The 20,712-nt window shown below is 34.3% G+C and overlaps 1 protein-coding gene across 3 annotated transcripts in view; it reads left to right on the forward strand.

Moving 5' to 3' along the window:
- CRIM1 (cysteine rich transmembrane BMP regulator 1) overlaps nt 1–20,712 on the forward strand; it is a 1,124,265-nt gene that overhangs the window by 926,950 nt on the left and 176,603 nt on the right. For all 3 annotated transcript variants that reach the window (XM_053711878.1, XM_053711879.1, XM_053711880.1), the window contains one exon: nt 16,803–16,924. In XM_053711878.1, coding sequence (XP_053567853.1) covers nt 16,803–16,924 — 122 coding nt within the window. The remainder of the gene's footprint in view (nt 1–16,802; nt 16,925–20,712) is intronic.

The raw sequence follows: 20,712 nt of genomic DNA on the forward strand, positions 1-20,712 counted from the left end.
GCAACTTTCTATTTTACTCCTATTATCAATTTTTCTTTGTTCTCTTGCTATCTTTATTTAAAAAGCAGGAATGTAAAGTTAGGAGCCGGCCCATTTTTGTTCAGAACCTGGGTTATGCTTGCTTTTTGGTTTGCTAAATGTAGCCACCAATAAGCAAGTGCTATCCATGGTGCTGAACCTAAAATTGTCTGGCTCCTAAGCTTCACATTCCTGCTGTTTAAATGAAGATAGCAAGAGAGCGAAGAAAAATTGATAACAGAAGTAAATTAAAAAGTTGCTTAAAATTATATGCTCTATCTGAATCATGAAAGAAAAAATTTGGGTTTAGTATATCTTTTATAACCAAACATTTATATGACGCCCTTAAAGGGACTATAAAGCTAAAATTAAGCTTTCATGATTCAGATAGAACATGCAATTTTAAATAACTTTCCAATTTTCACGAGCAGCAATGTACTACTGGGAGCTAGCTAAGGATTGGTGGCTGCACATATATGCCTCTTGCCATTGGCTCATCTAATGTGCTCAATTATCTCCCAGTAGTGAATTGCTGCTCCTTCAACAAAGGATACAAAAAAAACAAAGTACTTTGGATAATACAAGTTAATTGGGAAGTTGTATGCTCTATCTAAATCATGACTTGAACAAATGTGCGTTTCATGTCCCTTTAAGTTTCTAAAATATTGATCTATGTCCCCCATGTGTTAGGAAGTTGCCCATCACTGTATTTTAATATTTTATTAAACATCCTTTTATCCTGAGTCTGGTGCTTTCCTCGCTTGTTTTTATGGAAAATGAAAATACTGAAATAAATAAAGAAGTGGCCCTCACTGCTTATTGCAAATCATGGTCAGCTATTAATATGCGCTAGAACATCCTGCAGATGTGTTTTGGGCGTGTGTCTTTTTTAGAATTCACTGATCTTTGCGTAAAATGTAATTATGTTCAATGTTCTTTGCTTGTCAACTCAGATTTCCTGTAATTGATTTGTTTCCCTTCCCCAATTCTTCTAAACAAATGACACCACCCATAAAACCACCTGCTGTTAATCTGTGCACTTCACCCTAATTGAAAATTATGTTTGTTATCTGAAGAAGAAAGGAAAAAAAAAAAGATTTATTCACTCCAGTTTCTGCTTCATTCATGATTTCTTGTATTTCAGTGTATTAAAGTCACACAGGGTGGTTATTGATAGGTCCTGTTGTTATGGCAACAACAAATGTTTATTCTCAGAAGCTTTTTGTTATTATAAGCTGAGAATTGCATACCCTGTTATAGTAATAAATAGGAAGTATCTACTGTATATCTGGATATAATATCGTTATGGTTTAGTTATTTCAAGATTTATATTTTAACACTGAAAATTTAATTGTTTCATTGTGTTCTGGATACTGTATGACATGAAACCACATTTATGTTTCTTTCATGATTCAGTTCAATTTTAAACAACTTTCCAATTTACTTCTATTATCACATTTTCTTGCTTATGCTGGTATCCTTTGTTGAAGAAGAACACACGCATTACTGGGAGCTAGCTGAACAAAGGTGAGCCAATGACAAGAGGCACAATATGTGCAACCACCAATCAGCAGCTAGCTCCCAGTAGTTAATTGCTGCTCCTGAGCCTACCTAAGTATCTATTTCAACAAAGCTAATAAAGCAAATTAAATAATTTAAGTAAACTGAAAAAAAAATTATATTTTAAATTGCATGCAAAATTAATTTTTACTTTACTGATCCTTTAAAAACTGGCTTGAAAAAATGATGATACGTATAGAAACATAGATTGTGACAGGACAAAGGAAACCCATCGAGTATTGAGGATAACTGTTTAATGTTTAAATGTATGTTTTAAATTAAAAAATAAATACATTGATAAGTTCATATCATTTTCAGTTATTTTATAAATAACATTATTCTAACTCCAAACACTTTGAGGGTTATAATGATGGCTCGAAAACAATATTGTCAAATTGTTACTACACAAAACTATAGGAGGTGTTAGTATGTGACAAATGCATGTGAAAATCTATAGATAAGTCAGATATTGTGGAGTTTTCAAATGGATTGGAATAACTTTCAATTTGATCTTTGAGAAAGCCTCACTGTGAAATGCGTATAGGTCATTTGTACCTCCTGTTTGCATACATATTTCTGTTAGATATGGGCAAAAATGATTGGTTAGGAGTTATTTTTGCAGTTGCCAGATGTACAGATCCAAATTATAAATAGTTTTAATGCTTACTATTTTTATGAATGAAATGCAAGATAGTGGCCACCCTATATCTTCTGTATTGAGTATTAACAGTCATTAAAAGGTATGTGATTAGAAGGTGAATCAATATGTACAACATTTAGTACTTTAAAAAAAATTGTGCTGAATAAAACTACTTTTAGTTGTCATGCTTATTTAGACTTGTCAGTCTCCTTTAGAAATTGGAGAGGTCCCTTTGAGTTAGCCATTCATATTTAGATATACGGTACATAATGTATTTCCTGATAGTTTAAATTAAAGCCAAATTTAGATTGGATTCTAGTGCATTTCAAATTTGACTGGAATTTTTTTTTTTTTTGCTATATACTTTTTTTCTCTATTTCTAAAAATTCTGAGAAACTACATAACAAGTTTTTCATGCACAGAAACCCCTTGCATGGTAAATTGTTTGCACACAGAACACACACATATAATTAATTGTTACTGAAAAAAATCTTTTAACGTTTAACTTATGTTTGATTTGTACATTTATAAGGCATATTAAATTCACAGAATACTGTTATATTCTTCATTCATTGGCTGCACACTAGATTGACCTATTTATAACTCTCCCTATTTGGCCACAGCAGAGAAAGTAACAAAATGGCAGCTCCCATTGTTTTATAGACATTAAAACTTTACACTTATTTTGTCACTATTTAAAAAAAGAAATAAGTCTAAAAATACATAAGAAAAAATACATTTACATGTTATTCACAGTGAGCATGATTCTATCTAATATTTATTTAGTGTTTAATGTCCCTTTAAAGGGACATAAAAGTGCAAAAAGAAAATACCCTATTTTGGGCCAGATATCAGGTGAAGTGCAAATGTTTGCGCTCCAAGTGATAAGGGGTTTATTGCAAGTGTTTGTGCTCATAGGCCTTATCGCTGGTTGAACGTAAACGCGATCGCTTGAGCGCTATTGCGATTTACGCTAGAATGATTACCGTGATTTCAGAGCTCTAGTTAACTGTTTTGCGAAACTAAAAAGTTACACAAAACACATCAAAATACATTACAAAATACAGTTACACTCCTAATAACACTATCAATAAAATTATTTAAAAAAATATTGCACACAAAAGATATAAGGGCTCAAAGATATGAGGCATGCGAAGGGCTTTAACATAGAGATACATACGTACACATGTCTAAATATGTCTATGTATGTATAGATATATGTTTATATTTGTTTACATATGTATTTATTTGTGTGTATATGTATTTACAGACATATATACACATATAAACACATAAATACATATTTATAAATATATTGGAGCCCTTTGCTGTTAAGTAGATGAAAACATGTAGAAGCATACTTATTCAACATTCATATTTAATAAATGTTTAAACTATGTATTTACTGTAAATATTTCACATTCCAATGTTCTGCACAAAGCAGAATATGTTCTATGTATTTCTAAATAGATATTCCTATATATATATATGTATATATCTATACCTATATATAATCATATAGATCTATAGGTATAGATATATATTGTACCAAAATACCATCAGATATATGTAGAAATATTAATTTATGAATAAATAGAACATATTCTTCTGTGCGAATAACATTAGAATGTGATATATTCATATTTTCACGCCAGGTTAGCGCAAATGAGAATTTGCAATCAGAATTGCGCAAGACTTCTATGGGGGAATATGTGAACCCGCGCACGATATTCTAACTTCTGCTTTTTTGTGCTTTGGTTAGCGCGAGAGAGAAAACAGTTTACTTTTAACTCGTAATAAGAACGCAACCTGATGAGCGCAGAAATCTTACTTCTAGCGCAATTAACACTGAAGCAGAAGCCTTAATTTGCACTCCACTCATAATCTGGCCCTTTGTTAACAATTTTGCTTGTATATAGTAATGTTTTTAATGCATAAACACATAGTTAAAATCAGTTCCAGAGCAGGAATGCTACTGAGAGAGAGCTGAACACATTTGGGGAATCAATGATAAGAATAATATGTGTGTAGCCACCAGTCACTAGCTAGCTCACAGTGGTGCATTGTTGCTCCTGAGCCTACTTAGGTATGCATTTCAACAAAGGATACCAGGAAAACAAAGTAAATGTGATAGTATAAGTAAATTGAAAAGTATTGATGGTGTCTCTCTATCCTCTGTGGAGCATGTAGTATGTACAATTTTCAGATCTATTTTACAGCAAAACAGGCAAAATAATTAGTATATGTATATCACAATGTTGTTTTATTTTCCTTAAAGGGATGGAAAACACAAACATTTTCTTTTGTGATTCAGACATAGCAGACAATTTACTTCTATCACATGATATTCTGTGTTGAAGAGATACCTAGGTAGACATCTGGAGCACTACATAGCAGGAAATAGTGCTGCCATCTAGTGCCCTTGCAAATAGATAACATTCTTGTAAAACTGCTGCCATATAGTGCTCCAGAAATGTGCTGGCACCTAAGCATATGTCCCTGCTTTTCAACAAAAGATACCAAGAGAATGAAGACAATTTGTTAATATAAGTAAATTAGAAAGTTGTTTAAAGGGACAGTCTACACCTTAGTCATCTTAAAGTCTTACCTTAGATTAAGCTGCAATTATCCTCCTGCACCCCTTTTTAGATCATGCAGCAGGAACAGTAAAAAAGTTATTTTAAAATAAATAGTGTTTCTGGCCAGTTTGAAATGGCTGCCAAGCTCCACCCACTAATGACATTACAATCTGGGATGCATCTAGGCACTCTACTGAATAGCATTGACAGTCTGTTGAATTCAACTAGTGAGCTTTTTGTGATTGGACACCATATGCAGCCCAGATCATGATGTCATCAGTGGGCTGAGCTTGGCAGCCATTTCAAACTGGCCAAAAACACTATTCATTTTAAAATAACTTTTTTACTGTTCCGGCTGCATAATATAGAAAGAGTGCAGAACGTTATTTGCAGATTAATCTAAGGTAAGACATTAAGATGACTAAGGTGTAGAATGTCCCTTTAAAATTACATGCTCTATCTCATTGGTTTTCAAACCTATCCTCGGGCTTCCCTAACAGGCCAGATTTTGAGGATATCTAAACTAGAGCACAGGTGAAGTAATCTTAGTTAACATGGTTATTTTACCTGCTGTCAACCAAGGTAATCCTTAAAATCTGGACTGTTAGAGAGGTCTGAGGACAGGTGTGAAAACCAGTGCTCTATCTTAATCATGAAAGAAAAAGTTTGGGTTTCATGTCCCTTTAATTAAACATGTTATGAGGATATTACCTGTTTAGTTGAATCTCGCTTTAATATACGTAGATAAAGAATTTGCATTGAACTTTTAATGGTTGCCCAGCAACTTCCTTTTTTTTTTGATGAACACAAAGGGAAATAACCATTTTATTGCACAATTTTCCTTTTTGATTACTGAGTCGGGCATTGTTAGCTGAGAGATATTGATCTAGCGAATCAAGAGCACTAAAAGGGTTTTATGCAGAATAGATTTCTTTTAAATTTGAGCTTACCAGACAGCACAACAAAAAACTAACCCCATCCTCTCATGTTTAAAGAATAAAGCATCATACACCAGTAGTATCTGAAGGGAGGTCGCTCTTTGGTTTTTAGGGAATCCAGAAGCGGTTTGGTGTCCACGTCCAACATAAGATAGCAGCTATCATTTTAAAGTTGGTGAGATCAGTAAGATATATATGATACTTTGATGTTGTCTAGATGTCTTTTATTGAGTGTTCCTTTAGAATGTGAGTATTTCTATGAATCAAATGCACTGTATACTATATTTCAGTTCAAGTACTGGCATGGATGAACGAGTTATATTGTCAGCTCAATGCAGTGTAAAGTTCTTTATCACTTTTCTTGCTTTCACATCTCAGTAGTTTTATGGCTGTGCTTATTCCAGGAAAGAGCTTCTGTGATGTGCTGATATTTTACTGTTAATTTTTTTTAAAATTAACCCTTTAACATTATCATATAGGAATAAGATGGGATACATTAGAATAGTTTAGATAGGGAAACATTTAGATGTGGCTGTATGTTTCATTACTCTGATAACCTATGACTTGGAGCGAGAACAGCTTCACATAATATGAGGAACCTTTACGCATCTATCTGTGTATAGCCGGTGTATTTCCATGGAAACATGGAAGCAATAGGTATATAGGCTACTGGGACAATATGTTCTCCACTGAAGCACAAATAAAAAATGATATATGTTTCATTAACTTGTGGATACTTAAAGGGACATTACAGCCAAAATTGGAATCCATACGGATGCATTTCCATTTTGAATAGAAGCATTTTTGTACTGTACATATATTGGCAAAAATGTTTCTAATAAAAGCTATAGCTTTTTCAAAAGTGTATTTACGTATGCACCGTGCACCAGCATTTATAACACAGCACTTGTTCAGAAAGTCTAAAGGGCTTGTACCATCTGGTATTGAGTCAATTTGTTAGTTGCTGACATGGTTACAAGCCCCACTGGTGCTCTGAGCAGCTGCAGTGTTTAAAATGCTGGTGCACTGGCAATATCTAGCTATGCTTCCCATGCACGTGCAGAGAAAAATGTTAACACTAAAACAGTGATAACTTTCACTAGAAGCATTTTTTGCCAGTAGATGTATATTGTAAATATGTTTCTATACAAGGATGTAATTCATCTATGTGCATATACATTTTTAACGGAATGTCCCTTTAAAGGCACAATCTTATGTAATAATAAAATATTCTAATAATTAGAACATTTAATTATTAAAGAGACATGAAAGTCGCCTTTAAAACTTTCACAGTTTAGATAGAGCATGCCATTTTACAGACTTTTTCAATTTACTTCTATCAAATTTACTTTGATCTCTTGGTAATCTTTGTTGATAAGCATACCAAGGTAGGCTCAAGAGCTGCAATTCACTACTGGGAGCTAGCTGGAGATTGGTGTGTCAAAAATGGGCCGGCTCCTCAGCTTATATTCCTGCTTTTCAAATAAAGATACCAAAAGAATGAAGAAAAATTGATAATAGGAGTAAATTAGAAAGTTGCTTAAAATGACATGCTCTATCTGAATCATGGAAGAAAACATTTTGGTTTTTATATCCCTTTAACTATATCTATTGCTTTCCTATAACTGTGACCCATTTTCCAAAACTTGCCGACATGGAGAGAAAAAGCTTTTACCCAGTCACAGCGACACACAGTTCTCTGCAACTAATATTCAAATAATAAAATGCTGTAGTATATAAGAGCATTTTATTATTGCTCATGTATGGTTCCTTTAAAGGGACACTCAAGTCAAAATATTTTTTTATGATTCAGATAGAGCATGCAGTTTTAAGACACTTTACAATTTACTTCCATTATTACATTTTGCACAGTCTTTTTATATTCACACTTTCTGGGGAACAAGATCCTACTGAGCATGCGCACAAGCTCACAGGGTATATGTATAAAAGTCTGTGATTGGATGATGGCTGTCACATGATACAGGGGGCTGGAAAATGGGAGAAAAAATACATTTGGCAGAAAAAAAATCCACTGCTTACTTGAAATTCATAGTAGGTGTTATTGCATTGTCTTTTTATTATGCACTTGTTAATTATGCAATTATACTACATTGAGTGGTCCTTTAAAGGGACACTGAACCCAATTTTTTTATTTCATGATTCAGATAGAGCATGCAATTTTAAGCAACTTTCTAATTTACTCCTATTAACAATTTTTCTTCGTTCTCTTACTATCTTTAGTTTAAAAGCAGGAATGTAAATATTAGCAGCCAGCCCATTTTAGGTTCAGAACCATAGCTAACGCTTGCTTATTAGAGGATTACATTTACCCACCAATAAGCAATCATAACCCAGGTTCTCAACCAAAAACGGGCCGGCTCCTATGCATTACGTTCCTGCTTTTTATATAAAGATAGCAAGAGTACAAATATAAATTTATAATAGGAGTAAATTAGAAAGTTGCTTAAAATTGCATGCTCTTTCTGAATCATGAAAGAAAAAAATTGGGTTTAGTGTCCCTTTAAGCATTGCATATAAACAATATTCTTTAGAACTGTTAATTTTTTAGCAAACTTTACAATGATTTACTTTCCAGGGGCACATCCCTTAAAATCTTCTTTAATGTTTTGTGTCTTATCTCTTCTGCTGCGGCCAATTAATAGCAGATATAAATAAGCGCTTGTGCTGATCAAGCAGTCACTGTGTAGCATGTAACAAGGTGAGGGTTCTGATACACTCCAGCATCTCTGTGACAATAGAAAGCTATCATTTTCAAAGGAAAAGACGTCAAAATAAAGAATGAAAATACACTGCTTTTTCTTTTTTTCTTTTTTACTACGCATAATTAAACATTTTATGTGGAATTACATTTTGAGTTTAATGTCCCTTTAACTTATTAACCCACTGGCCCTGCTAGATTTATTCACAGTATTAATTTGTAGTAAGACAATCAAACATCAGTAATTAAAAACCATAAACAGTGCAGGGTGCAGCTGGTTCAGTGCCAGTTTTATATAAGAAAAGAACGATATCTAATTGAACATTACTGGCAGGATTAGTACAGTACATTTTTTTAATTCATGTATATTTTTTTATATACCTAGTAGTTGTGGTTTTGTAGTTTACCTCTCTATTTGGTTTAGTACCTAGTAGTTGTGGTTTTGTAGTTTACCTCTCTATTTCCATAAACCAATACAGTTACACAGTTCTACAGTTAGAATATTCTAGTCAAAATTTAACTTTTATGATTCAGAAAGAGCAGGTAATTTTAAGCAACTTTCTAATTTACTCCTATTATCAATTTTTCTTCGTTCTCTTGGTATCTTTATTTTAATGTAAGCTTAGGAGTCGGCCCATTTTTGGTTCAGCACCTGATTAGCGCTAATTGGTGTCTAAATGTAGCCATTAATCAGCAAGCGCTATCCAGGTTCTGAACCAAAAATGGGCCGGCTCCTAAGCTTACATTAAAATAAAGATACCAAGAGAACAAAGAAAATTTTATAATAGGAGTAAATTAGAAAGTTGCTTAAAATTGCATGCTCTATCTCAATCATGAAAATGTTATTTTGACTAGGCTATCCCTTTAACCAGAGAACAAATGTTAACATAATAGTTTAAAAATCTTTTTATTAATCTTAACCCCTTAAGGACCAGCGACGTACCCTGTATGTCACTGGCCTTTTTTTGGTACTTAATTGTTTTATAGCGCGGTCTTGCCACCAGCGTTGAGACTGCTCTAATCCACAAAGCCTGCTGGAGGGAGTGCATTAATAGCGTGTTCTTTCTAGACTTGTGCTATTATGTCCTGAAAAACCCCTTAACGGCCAGTGACATACAGGGTACATTGTGGTCATTAAGGGGTTAAAGGTAAACACCTTATAATTGCAAGACATTTCTGTTGTTCTGCTATAGAATAACATATCAGCCAAGTCTTAGCATTTTTATAACAAATTGACATCCTTTTTACTGCAGATATTTTTCAGTAGTCAAACGCCACCCATCATATGCCTTAAAGGGACATAAAACCCAACGTTTTTCTTTCATGATTTAGATAAAACACACAATTTAACAAATTTCCAATTTACTTCTATTATCACATTTTTTTTGTTCTCATGCTATTCTTTGTTAAAGAGATATCTAGATAGGTAGTGTGCACATGTCTTCAGCACTATGTGGCAGCCGTTTTCAAGCTATGTTATACATTAGCAAGAGTACTAGATGTTAGCACTAATTCCTGTCATGTAGTGCTTCAGGCATGTGCACGCTACCTATCTAGAGATCTCTTTAACAAAGAATAGCATGAGAATGAAGCAAATTTGATAGAAGAAAATTGGAAAGTTTTTTTTTTTTATCTATCTGACTCATGTAAGAAAATGTTTGGGTTTCATATCCCTTTAACTGGAGAAGCCAATCTGGGCTTTAGTCCACAGACATTAAAGGGACATGAAACCCAATATTTTTCTTTCAGCATTCAGATAGAGCATGCAGTTTTAAACAACTTTCCAATTTACTTCTATTACCTAATTTGCTTTGTCCTCTTGCTATCCTTTATTGAAAATTATACCTATTTAGGCTGAGAGCTAGCTGCTGATTGGTGGCAGCACTTATATGCCTCTTGTTATTGGCTTACCTGATATGTTCAGCTAGCTCCCAGTAGTGAAATGATGCTTCTTCAGCAAACGGTACCAAGAGAATTAAGCAATTTCGATAATAGAATTAAATTGGAAAGTTGTTTTAAATTGTATGCTCTATCTAAATCATGACATACATTTTTGGGTTTCTTGTCCATTTAAGGCTTTCCACTGTCAGCATAAAGTTCATTTCTTTAAAGTTGTTATCTGATAGAGCCAATTATGAACATAAATGTAGCAGAGTTAGCCTTGATGACTCAGCAGGCGCATTTCAAGTTCTAAGCATGGGAAATTGCTAAATTTTCAGAGCTACATTACCTGAAAATGTGGCAATGATAATATATTGCAAATGTGTTTCATTATGCATAGCTAAACATTTTAAATACAAATCACAAGGTTTTTACTGTCTCTTTAAGAAATTGCAAATATTAATCACTCTGATAGCAACTTCATATTGATTTATTACATTTTTGTGAATCCCCTCGATTAATAGCGAAATATTACATGAGAGGAAAATGTTTTAGAACATAAACAACAAAAAGCTGTCTGACTTGCTATTAGAAGTATACCAAACTCTGTATCCACAAAAAAAACTAACTTGTCAAATCCAGCTGTTCCAAGTTGCTATACTAAAGACTTAAAGGGACATTAAACAGCTCTTGTTTTTGGGTTAAAAATGTGTGTTGTCCCAAGCTCCCCAGAGAAGCCAAAAGCACAATTTGTAACGTTAGACACATATGCCAGGCAATAACCCCTTGCACCATTTGGACATTGATATTACGCCACACAGTACTTTGTCCGACGTATTGTGTTGATATAGTGCCTATATTGTGGCACTAATCGTGCTCCCTTAGCATATGAAGCCAGATCGCAATCGTTACAGAGTGTGTCACTGTCTGTAACGATCCTGTGTTGGCGCGGGTGTGGTTACCTACAGTACAGAAAATTATTTTGATGGGAGAGGGAGGGATGGGGCCCTGTACATTACATAAAAAAATATTTAATAAGTATAAGATAATTTTTTTATAAATAAGTATAATAAGCTATAATAAGCATAAAGATGGTGGGGAGTAGTGGGGTGGGGGAAAGGTTAGAAAGCTGTTTGACGTGGATAAGGGAGGTGGTGTGAGGAGGGATCCCTACACTACAGAAATTAAAAAAAAAAATATAAAATAAAATCCCTAAACTGCAAACTGGATCAATACCTTGGGTTGTCTGCTTTAAATATATATATAGTTTTCATGGGTAAATAAAGAGTGATAGCAAAAATGATAAAAATTCTCCAGTATTTTGGTCCTTCCTGGTAGCGAAGGGGTTAAAGGGACATGAAATTAAGTTTTCATGGTTCAGAGAGAGCATGCTGTATTAAGAGACTTTCTTTATTTCAAATTACTGTTAACTAATGTATTTTGTTTTCTTTGTATCCTTTTTTGAAGAACATACCTTGGTAAGCTGAGGTTGATGTGTCTTGAGCACTATATTAACTGACTTTGTACAGTTTGAAGTAATCTTAAACCAAATTTTCACTATTTAAATTTAGTAGTAAAATTGCTTTTTGCACGCGTCAGGTTTAAAGTAAACTGTTTTCCCTTTGCGCGCTAACCCGATGAGCAAAAAGGCCGAGCTTACAATATTGCACGCACGACAATGTATTACCCTGTAGAAGTTACCCTATTTGCATGCAAACCCGATCGCATAGTCCCAAGTGCGCTAAACCGACATGGAAAAATGTAATATTTCACATTCCAATGTTCTTCACACAGCAGAATGTTCTATTTATTTAGAAATATATATATATATATATATATATACATGATTATATATAGGTATATATATATATATATATAGGTATATCTATTTATAAATACATAGAACATATTCTGCTATGGGCAGAACATTTAAATGTGAAATATTTATAGTAAATGAACAGTTAAACACAGTTAAATATGAATATTGCATAAATATGCTTTATACATGTTTTCATCCAGTTATCTGCAAAGGGCTCCAATGCACTTATATATTTGTTTATATATGTATTTATATGTTTATATGTGTGTGTATATATATCTGTAAATACAAACACATATAAATACATCTGTACACACACACACACACACATATATATATATATATATATATATATATATATATATATATATATATATATACAGGTAGCCCTCGGTTTACAACGGTTCAATTTACACCGTTTCAGAATAACAACCTTTTTTTTCAGTCATGTGACTGCTATTGAAAAGCATTGAGAAGCATTGCATTGATTAAAATAGCCAGTAGGTGGAGCTGTCCGCTTGTGTTGCAGCAAAGATATGCAAGCCAAGCAAGCTGAAATTAATCAGTTTAACCAGACCTAAGCTATAGAGCAGATTTCAAAGGAAAAAGATCTTCCTGTCTATAAATCAGTCCAGATTTTAATGCATAGAAAGAACTGTTTGAAGAAAAATGCAAGTAAAGTCTGTGTTGTGTGATTATTTTATTAGGTTTATAATGCTGTTTAGCAAATGTTATTGTTCATTTAACTTAGTTTAATTATTTATTCTGTGTTGTGTGATTATTTTATTAGGTTTATAATGCTGTTTAGCATTTAAAGTTTTCATTTCAAAGCTTTAAAAATAATGTATTAGGTGTTACTTATGACAATTTTGAGAGGGGCCTGGAACCTAACTCCCTCACTTCCCATTGACTTACATTATAAACTGGGTTTCAATTTACAACGGTTTCGATTTACAACCATTCCTTCTGGAACCTAACCCCGGCGTAAACTGAGGGCTACCTGTATATATATATATATATATATATATATATATATATACATACATACATACAAATACATATGAGACATGTATATGTATGTAATAAGCAACAAACAAAACAACCGGCGAGTCTCAAGATGTAGTAAAAAAAGATAACTTTATTCATGAAGGAAAAAATATACACTATAAATGCAAGTGCATTTAAAATCCAAGCCTGGAAAACAGCGACTAATATGTTTATGTATGTATCTCAACGTTAAAGCCCTTTGCAGCCTTTTTTTCCCTAACACCTGAGATTTTGAGCCCTTATATGTTTTTTGTGCAAAAGGGTTAAACACATAATTAAAGTCAGCACCAGTGAACTGGGAGCTAAATGAACACATGTTGCCACCAATCACCAGCTAGCTCCCGGTACTTCATTGCTACTCCTGAGTCTTCCTACATATGCTTTTCAAAAAAGAATACTAAAAGAATAAGGTGCACTTGCTAAGAGAAATAAATTCACATGCTCTGTCTTAACAATGAATGTTGACTTTCCTACCTCTTTAAAATTGTATGCTTTATCTGAATTTTGAATTGCATGTCCCTTTTACCTAGAATGTCCCTTTAAGCACAATTTAAGCTAATAAATACTTGGTTACCAGGACTGAATCTAGGCCTTACATGATATTAAATAGTTTTCTATAGTTCTGCCACAATCAATATGCTGTGGAGCATTCCACATAAAGATAAATTATGCCCTTGAGATATTATGAAATATATTTAATGTACAGAGATTTAGAACAAAACAGCTATTAGAGTGTGTTGATTTTTAGTACCGATTAGAAAGTTTATTCAGCAATAAAGTTATTTTTTTGTTCATTCTTGTTCTACGAAGCTCCCAGAAGGCATTGCGGCCTAATACAGCTAGTCCAGAACCAAGGTAATTCCCCGAAGAATGTCAAAAGCCACAGATGACTCATGTGGGTCTACTTATTAAAACAAATTTGCCAACAGCTGCATGAAAGAAGCTTTATAATCAATTGGGTTCCATTTGATTCAGGTCATTAGCTAGGATGTTTACCTCAGCTAAAAAATGGTGGATGTTTTTGGACAACAAGAAAAAAAAGAGAAATAAAATAACAAGCAGATTTGTTGATTTGGACACAGGACAACCTAAGTCAGTGCCAAAATCCTTACAAAAGAACATTATACTGCAAATTAAAATTCCCATAAAATGTTCAGATATGCAAAGTTGGAAAAAAAAATACTTTGTGATGTACTTTATTTATTTGACATAGTTTATAATTAATATATATTGTGTTTTTTCAACTATCCCCTGATTGGCTGGTGTGGCTTGATACATTTGACCTTGCAAAATGCTACATAGTGAGTGATTGCCTAATCAGTACAGGAACTTATTTATATTTGTTCCACAACAAAGGAAAAGATAAGATAAGCTTGGCCCTGAACTACAAAACAATGCACAAAAATGTTTTTAGAATATATTGCTGTGTTCTCCCCAGGACCTTTTTAGCGGGTGCACCCCGGCTGATTTTACTTGCGGCCGGATAAAATTTTAGCCAATATTAAGTTAAAATGAGCTAATATTAAAATTTTTCATTTTTTATTGCACAGATTATCATTAAATATATTTATGTTAATTTATGCAATTAATTTGTGCTGTGGATTGCAGAAAATGATATAATATTAAAAAATATTACACTTCATAATGCCTCCCAGCTGGCAACATTTTCTGTGGAGAACCCTGCATTGTATGTAGAACCTACAGAGAAACAAAACTATTACCTCACATATTGAACACTAAAGACCTTAAAGGTGCAGTAAAGTGAAAATTAAACGTGACTTACACAACATTTCAATTTACTTCTATTATGTATTTTGTTTTTTTGTATCCTTTGTTGACGAATACATCTAGGTAGACTGACAGAAGCTTAGTGCTCGTATCTGTTCAGGCTATTGCAGCTAGGGTTGCCACCTCAGCCATGTTTTCCTGGACACTTATGAGTTACACATGCTGCAGGGTGTGCAGGGAGGAACATGTATTGTGCTTCTGGACAGCTCTATTCCTATTCCTCCCTACACACCCTGCAGCATGTGTAACTTAGAAGTGTTCTGTATTTTAAAGGACGGGTGGCAACCCTAATTGCAGCAGTGTTTGCAACTATGCATAACATGGCTATAACCATTGTTGCAAACACAGCTGCCAGATGGCTAAAGACACGTGCACACTCCTGAGTTCACATTGAATTACTCTTTAACAAAGGAGAACTAAGCAAAATTGAAAGTAGAAGAAAACTGGAAAGTTGTTTACAATTTCATGCTCTATCCAAACCCTTAAGTCCCGTTGAATAATACATTTTCAATTCCTTAATAAAAAATTTTTATTAATAAACTATTTTCTAAAATTAACCTTACCTTTACCTCACTTTCCTTATATATCCGATTATCCGCCCCTTTGTGCAGTTATTTTATCTCCTCTTCCAGAAATGGAGTGACTCAGCCAATCAGAAGCTGTAGATATCTGCCTGTTGAGACTGAAGGTGCACGTACAATCGCACAGGCTTCATTATTTCAGCCTCTGCACAGTATTGCAGATCCTGCGAGACCCAGCACTTTGTAGAAACCAGTGTGAGCGTCCACCTTCAGTCTCAATAGACGCAAGTCTTACAGTTTCTATTGACTACAGCTGTTTGCATCTGGAAGAGTAGAAAACAAATCACTGTAAGGTACGCGAGGGTAAATCAGTTTGATATTAAGAAATGTTGCATTATCGCAAATTTTATTTTTTGCAATGAAAGATATATATTTAAAGAGACACAAAACCCAAAATGTTTATTTCATGATTCAGATAGAGAATACACTTTTAAACAACATTCCAATTTACTTCAGTTATCTCATTCGCTTCATTCTTTAGATATTCTTTGTTGAATAAATAGCAATGTACATGGGTGAGCCAATCACACGAGGCATCTATGTGCAGCCACCAATCAGCAGCTACTGAGCCTATTTAGATATGCTTTTCAACACAGGATATCCATAGTATGAATCAAATTAGATCTTAGAAGTAAATTGAAAAGTTGTTTAAAATTGTATATTCTACCTGAATCATGAAAGAAAATATTTGAGTTCATATACATTTAAGATTGTTTTCATTTCATTTTCAAGGGGCTGGTTTTTAGTTGATTTAATGTTTAAATGTTTAAATATTTTAAATATTTTAATGTGCAGAAAAGAGGGGATTTAAACAACCAATCTGATGTTTTACTTTTTGAAACCAATGCATTTTTAGGATAAAAATGTAGCGCTAGTTGCATATCTGATTCATTCGACTGACGCTGTTGATTGGATGAGTGTCGGGTTCCGCTCCGGACCAGAAGTGCACCGCAGGTCCTGAGCAGGGTCGTAGTCATAAAATGACATGCTCAAACACATAAGAGCATGTTATTTTTCAATTATTATGGCCCTTTAATGATAAAATTTAGATCTTAGCAGGAGTTGCGCTCTTCAATGTGAAATATGTTACCCACTACTGTAATACATAGTTTTACAAATAAAATGAAAGACCTTGGGTACAAATCACTAATTAAAGAGTTTATAAATATTCATGTCCATGTCTTAACAGCTTTGAAGACCTTTTTTTTCCAATTTTGTTTCCTACTCTCCAGGAAGAACAAACATGGCTGTGATATATGTCGATGTAAGAAGTGTCCTGATGTCTCGTGCGGCAAGATATGCCCAATGGGATTCGAAGAAGACAATCACGGATGCCTTATCTGCAAGTGCAGAGGTAGGTCTGGCAGTACTCCGGTTTTATGTGTGTCCCCATCTGATCTTTTAAAGAAATCAAATGGGTGGAAGAAAATGTCAAATTACAAACCTGAGACTTGTAACCTAATGTTTATATCTCCTCTGGTGAAAGTAAATGTCATATTCTGACATTGTAGTTCTATTTATTAGAGCTTTGTTTCCCGTTTGTAGCAATTTCATTTTTTAATTACCACATTCTAATGAAGTAACCCATCACAGAGCCGAGAACGACTTTTTAATGAGCAGATACTGTAGCCAAATGGAAGAGTTGCGTCTGTGTGTTTTCAATGCCACTTGGCAGGTTAGATTTCAATGTTCACCGTCAATGAAACACAAAATCTCCTATGTATCAAAATCTGACAGTTTGGGATCAGAAGTGGCGAGTAACATTTTGGGCTGGCTAGTAGCTTAGGACTTGAAATTTTGAGCCCAGTATATATATATATATATATATATATATATATATATATATATATATATATATATATATATCTAAAGCGCCATACTATAACTTGAAAAAAAAAAGTTTAACCAAAGGTTAAAAAAAGAAATCCAGAAATCTAAAAAATAATGGAAAATGTCATAAAAGATATCTAGTTTGAAACAATAACATCCAAAAGAACAATTGAACTAATACATAGTATAACTTTTACTGCAAGAGATGTTATATCCCATTGGTACAAACAAGTACAGAGAGATTAAATAATAAAAAAAAGACTATATAAATGTTCTCTAAAGATAAGGGCAACATATGCATCTCAAACATAAAAGTATAGAGATCAAATATAAAACCTATGGCTAGACTCCTCCACACAGGGCGTTTTCGAGGACACGCCCTTTCATCAGGCGTTTGATGCTGTAGCCAAATGAAACGATTGGGATTATGTGAGAATTCTTCGCCACTTGGCTCTTCAGAATTTCCTGCAACTTAAAGGGACAGTAAACACCTTGAGATTGTAATATAAAATGTTCAATTATCTGTAGTAAAAATAATGTTAATTATACTTATATTAGATGTGTCGCCTTCTTTTCCTGTAGTTTAAATCTGAAAAATAATAGTTTTCCATTTCTGAGAACTGATAGTACACATTTTAGGCTTTACAAGCCTAACCCTGTCACATGTCAATCACTAATTGGCTTCAGATTTTGCTAACAAAATGACTGTGGCTAGCTGTGTCTATTCCAGATGAGTCAAGTGGGTTGGAGTTTAGCTATTGAAAAACAATTGCATTAAATAAGGTCATAGTTCATTCAAAACTTTATCAGACTCACCCAGTATGTTTTTATACTTCACAAGTCTAACCCTGCCATATATGTGTCCCTAATTAGCCTCAGCAGAGGTGATAAGGAACAGTGGCTACCTGTGTCTACTCCAGTAACAAGTATGGATTAGCTCCTCCATAAGGCAATTGATGGGTGGAGTTTGACTACTGAAAACCAACTGCAACAAGCAAAGTGTCAGTGTACTGAAAACATTTTCACACTCACCTAGTATGTTAATTTACAAGGTGTTTGCTGTCACTTTAAAAAATATTGTTTTCAGCAATGAACTTTTAATTGAAGGATTTTTACAAACACAATTATGTTGCAAAATTCTTCCAGTATATTCAGGTGTAGAGAGTTTTAAAAGGACATGAAACCAACTGTTTCTTTCATGATTCATATAGAGCAGTGGTTTTGAAGGTGTGATGTGGCCCAAAATTGTATTTTGTGATTCAGACAGAGCATACAATTTAAAAAACTTACATTTGCTTTATTCTCATAGTTTTCTTTGTTGAAGAGATACCTAGATTGGTGTCTGGAGCACTACATGACAGGAAACAGTGCTGCCATATAGTGCTCTTGCAAATGGATAACATTCTTGCATAACTGCTGCCATATAGTGCTCCAGGCACGTGCACACTCCTGAACCTTCTTTCAACAAAAGATACCAAGAGAACTAAGAAAAATTGATAATAGACGTAAATTAGAAAGTTGTTTAAAACATCATGCTCTATCTGAATCATAAAAAAAATGTGTTTCATGTCCCTTTAAATACATTTTATTAGAAGTAAATTGAAAATTCTCATAAAACTTAATGCTCTATAGGAATCATGAGTTAATTGTTTTTTATTTCATATCCCTTTAAAGGGACAGTCAACCCAAAATTTCAAATAGGTAATTCCTATATACTTGCTAACGATCATTATTTTGAACTATAGCCCAATTTAGTAGCCTAAAGCGTTTCTAAGTATTAGTACTTACTTTTGTCTCGTGTGGCTGTTTAAAATGTCAGTCTGCCCCCTCCCATATTTCATCACAAGTATCTTCATTGTGCAGCTCTAACAGCTAATTTTCACCCGTACACACTCCCGTGTTTTGCGCATGCGCAGTACGCCGATAACGCTGTAGGAAAATGAGAAGGGATTTAGAGTTCCTATTTGAAACCTCCCCCCTACAGCGTTATCGGCGCACTGCGCATGCGCAAAACACAGGAGTGACACAGGAGTGTGTATGGGCGAAAATTAGCTGTTAGAGCTGCACAATGAAGATACTTGTGACGAAATATGGGAGGGGGCAGACGGACATTTTAAACAGCCACACGAGACAAAAGTTAGTACTAATACTTAGAAACGCTTTAGGCTACTAAATTGTGCTATAGTTTAAAATAATAATCGTTAGCAAGTTTATAGGAATTACCTATTTGAAATTTTGGGTTGACTGTCCCTTTTAAGTTATGAATTCATTTTCAACGTATATGCCACTAACAATTCTATTTACAAGAACTAAACGTTATAGCAGATGATTTAGTACTGGTTTATCTGACATATTCTTGGATTAAGGACTTCTTAACTTCTCTTTCTTTTTGGTTAAGAAGTATAATCCGCTTAGTTTATGAGACTGCTGGCCAGCAGCCTCCTGAAAGAATTACAGCTCATTCCACTAGAGCGGTGGCTTCCACATGGGCTTTTAAAAATGAGGCTTCTGTTGAACAGATTTGTAAGGCGGCGACTTGGTCTTCGCTTCATACTTTTTCTAAATTCTACAAATTTGATACTTTTGCTTCTTCGGAGGCTATTTTTGGGAGAAAGGTCTTATAGGCAGTGGTGCCTTCCGTTTAAGCGCCTGCCTTGTCCCTCCCTTCATCCGTGTCCTATAGCTTTGGTATTGGTATCCCACAAGTAATGGATGAATCCCCGGACTGGATACACCTTACAAGAGAAAACAAAATTTATGCTTACCTGATAAATTTATTTCTCTTGTGGTGTATCCAGTCCATGGCCCGCCCTGTCATTTTAAGGCAAGTGTTTTTTATTTTTAAACTACAGTCACCACTGCACCCTATAGTTTCTCCTTTCTCTTGCTTGTCTTCGGTCGAATGACTGGAGGTGGCAGTTAGGGGAGGAGCTATATAGACAGCTCTGCTGTGGGTGATCCTCTTGCAGCTTCCTGTTGGGAAGGATAATATCCCACAAGTAATGGATGAATCCGTGGACTGGATACACCACAAGAGAAAGACATTTATCAGGTAAGCATAAATTTTGTTTTATTTTTTTTAATGATTCAGACAGAGGGGCCAATTTATGAAAGTGCGAGCGGACATGATACGATGTCACGTATCATGTCTGCCGCACATCGATAAATGCCAACAGCATACGTTGTCTGCATTTATCATTGCACAAACAGTTCTTGTGAACAGCTTGTGCAATGCCGCCCCCTCAGATTCGTGGCCATTCGGCCGCTAGCAGGGGGTGTCAATCAGCCCGATCGTATAGGATCGGGCGGATT

This window comes from Bombina bombina, chromosome 4 (genome assembly GCF_027579735.1).
Source record: "Bombina bombina isolate aBomBom1 chromosome 4, aBomBom1.pri, whole genome shotgun sequence".
Classification (NCBI taxonomy): domain Eukaryota; kingdom Metazoa; phylum Chordata; class Amphibia; order Anura; family Bombinatoridae; genus Bombina; species Bombina bombina.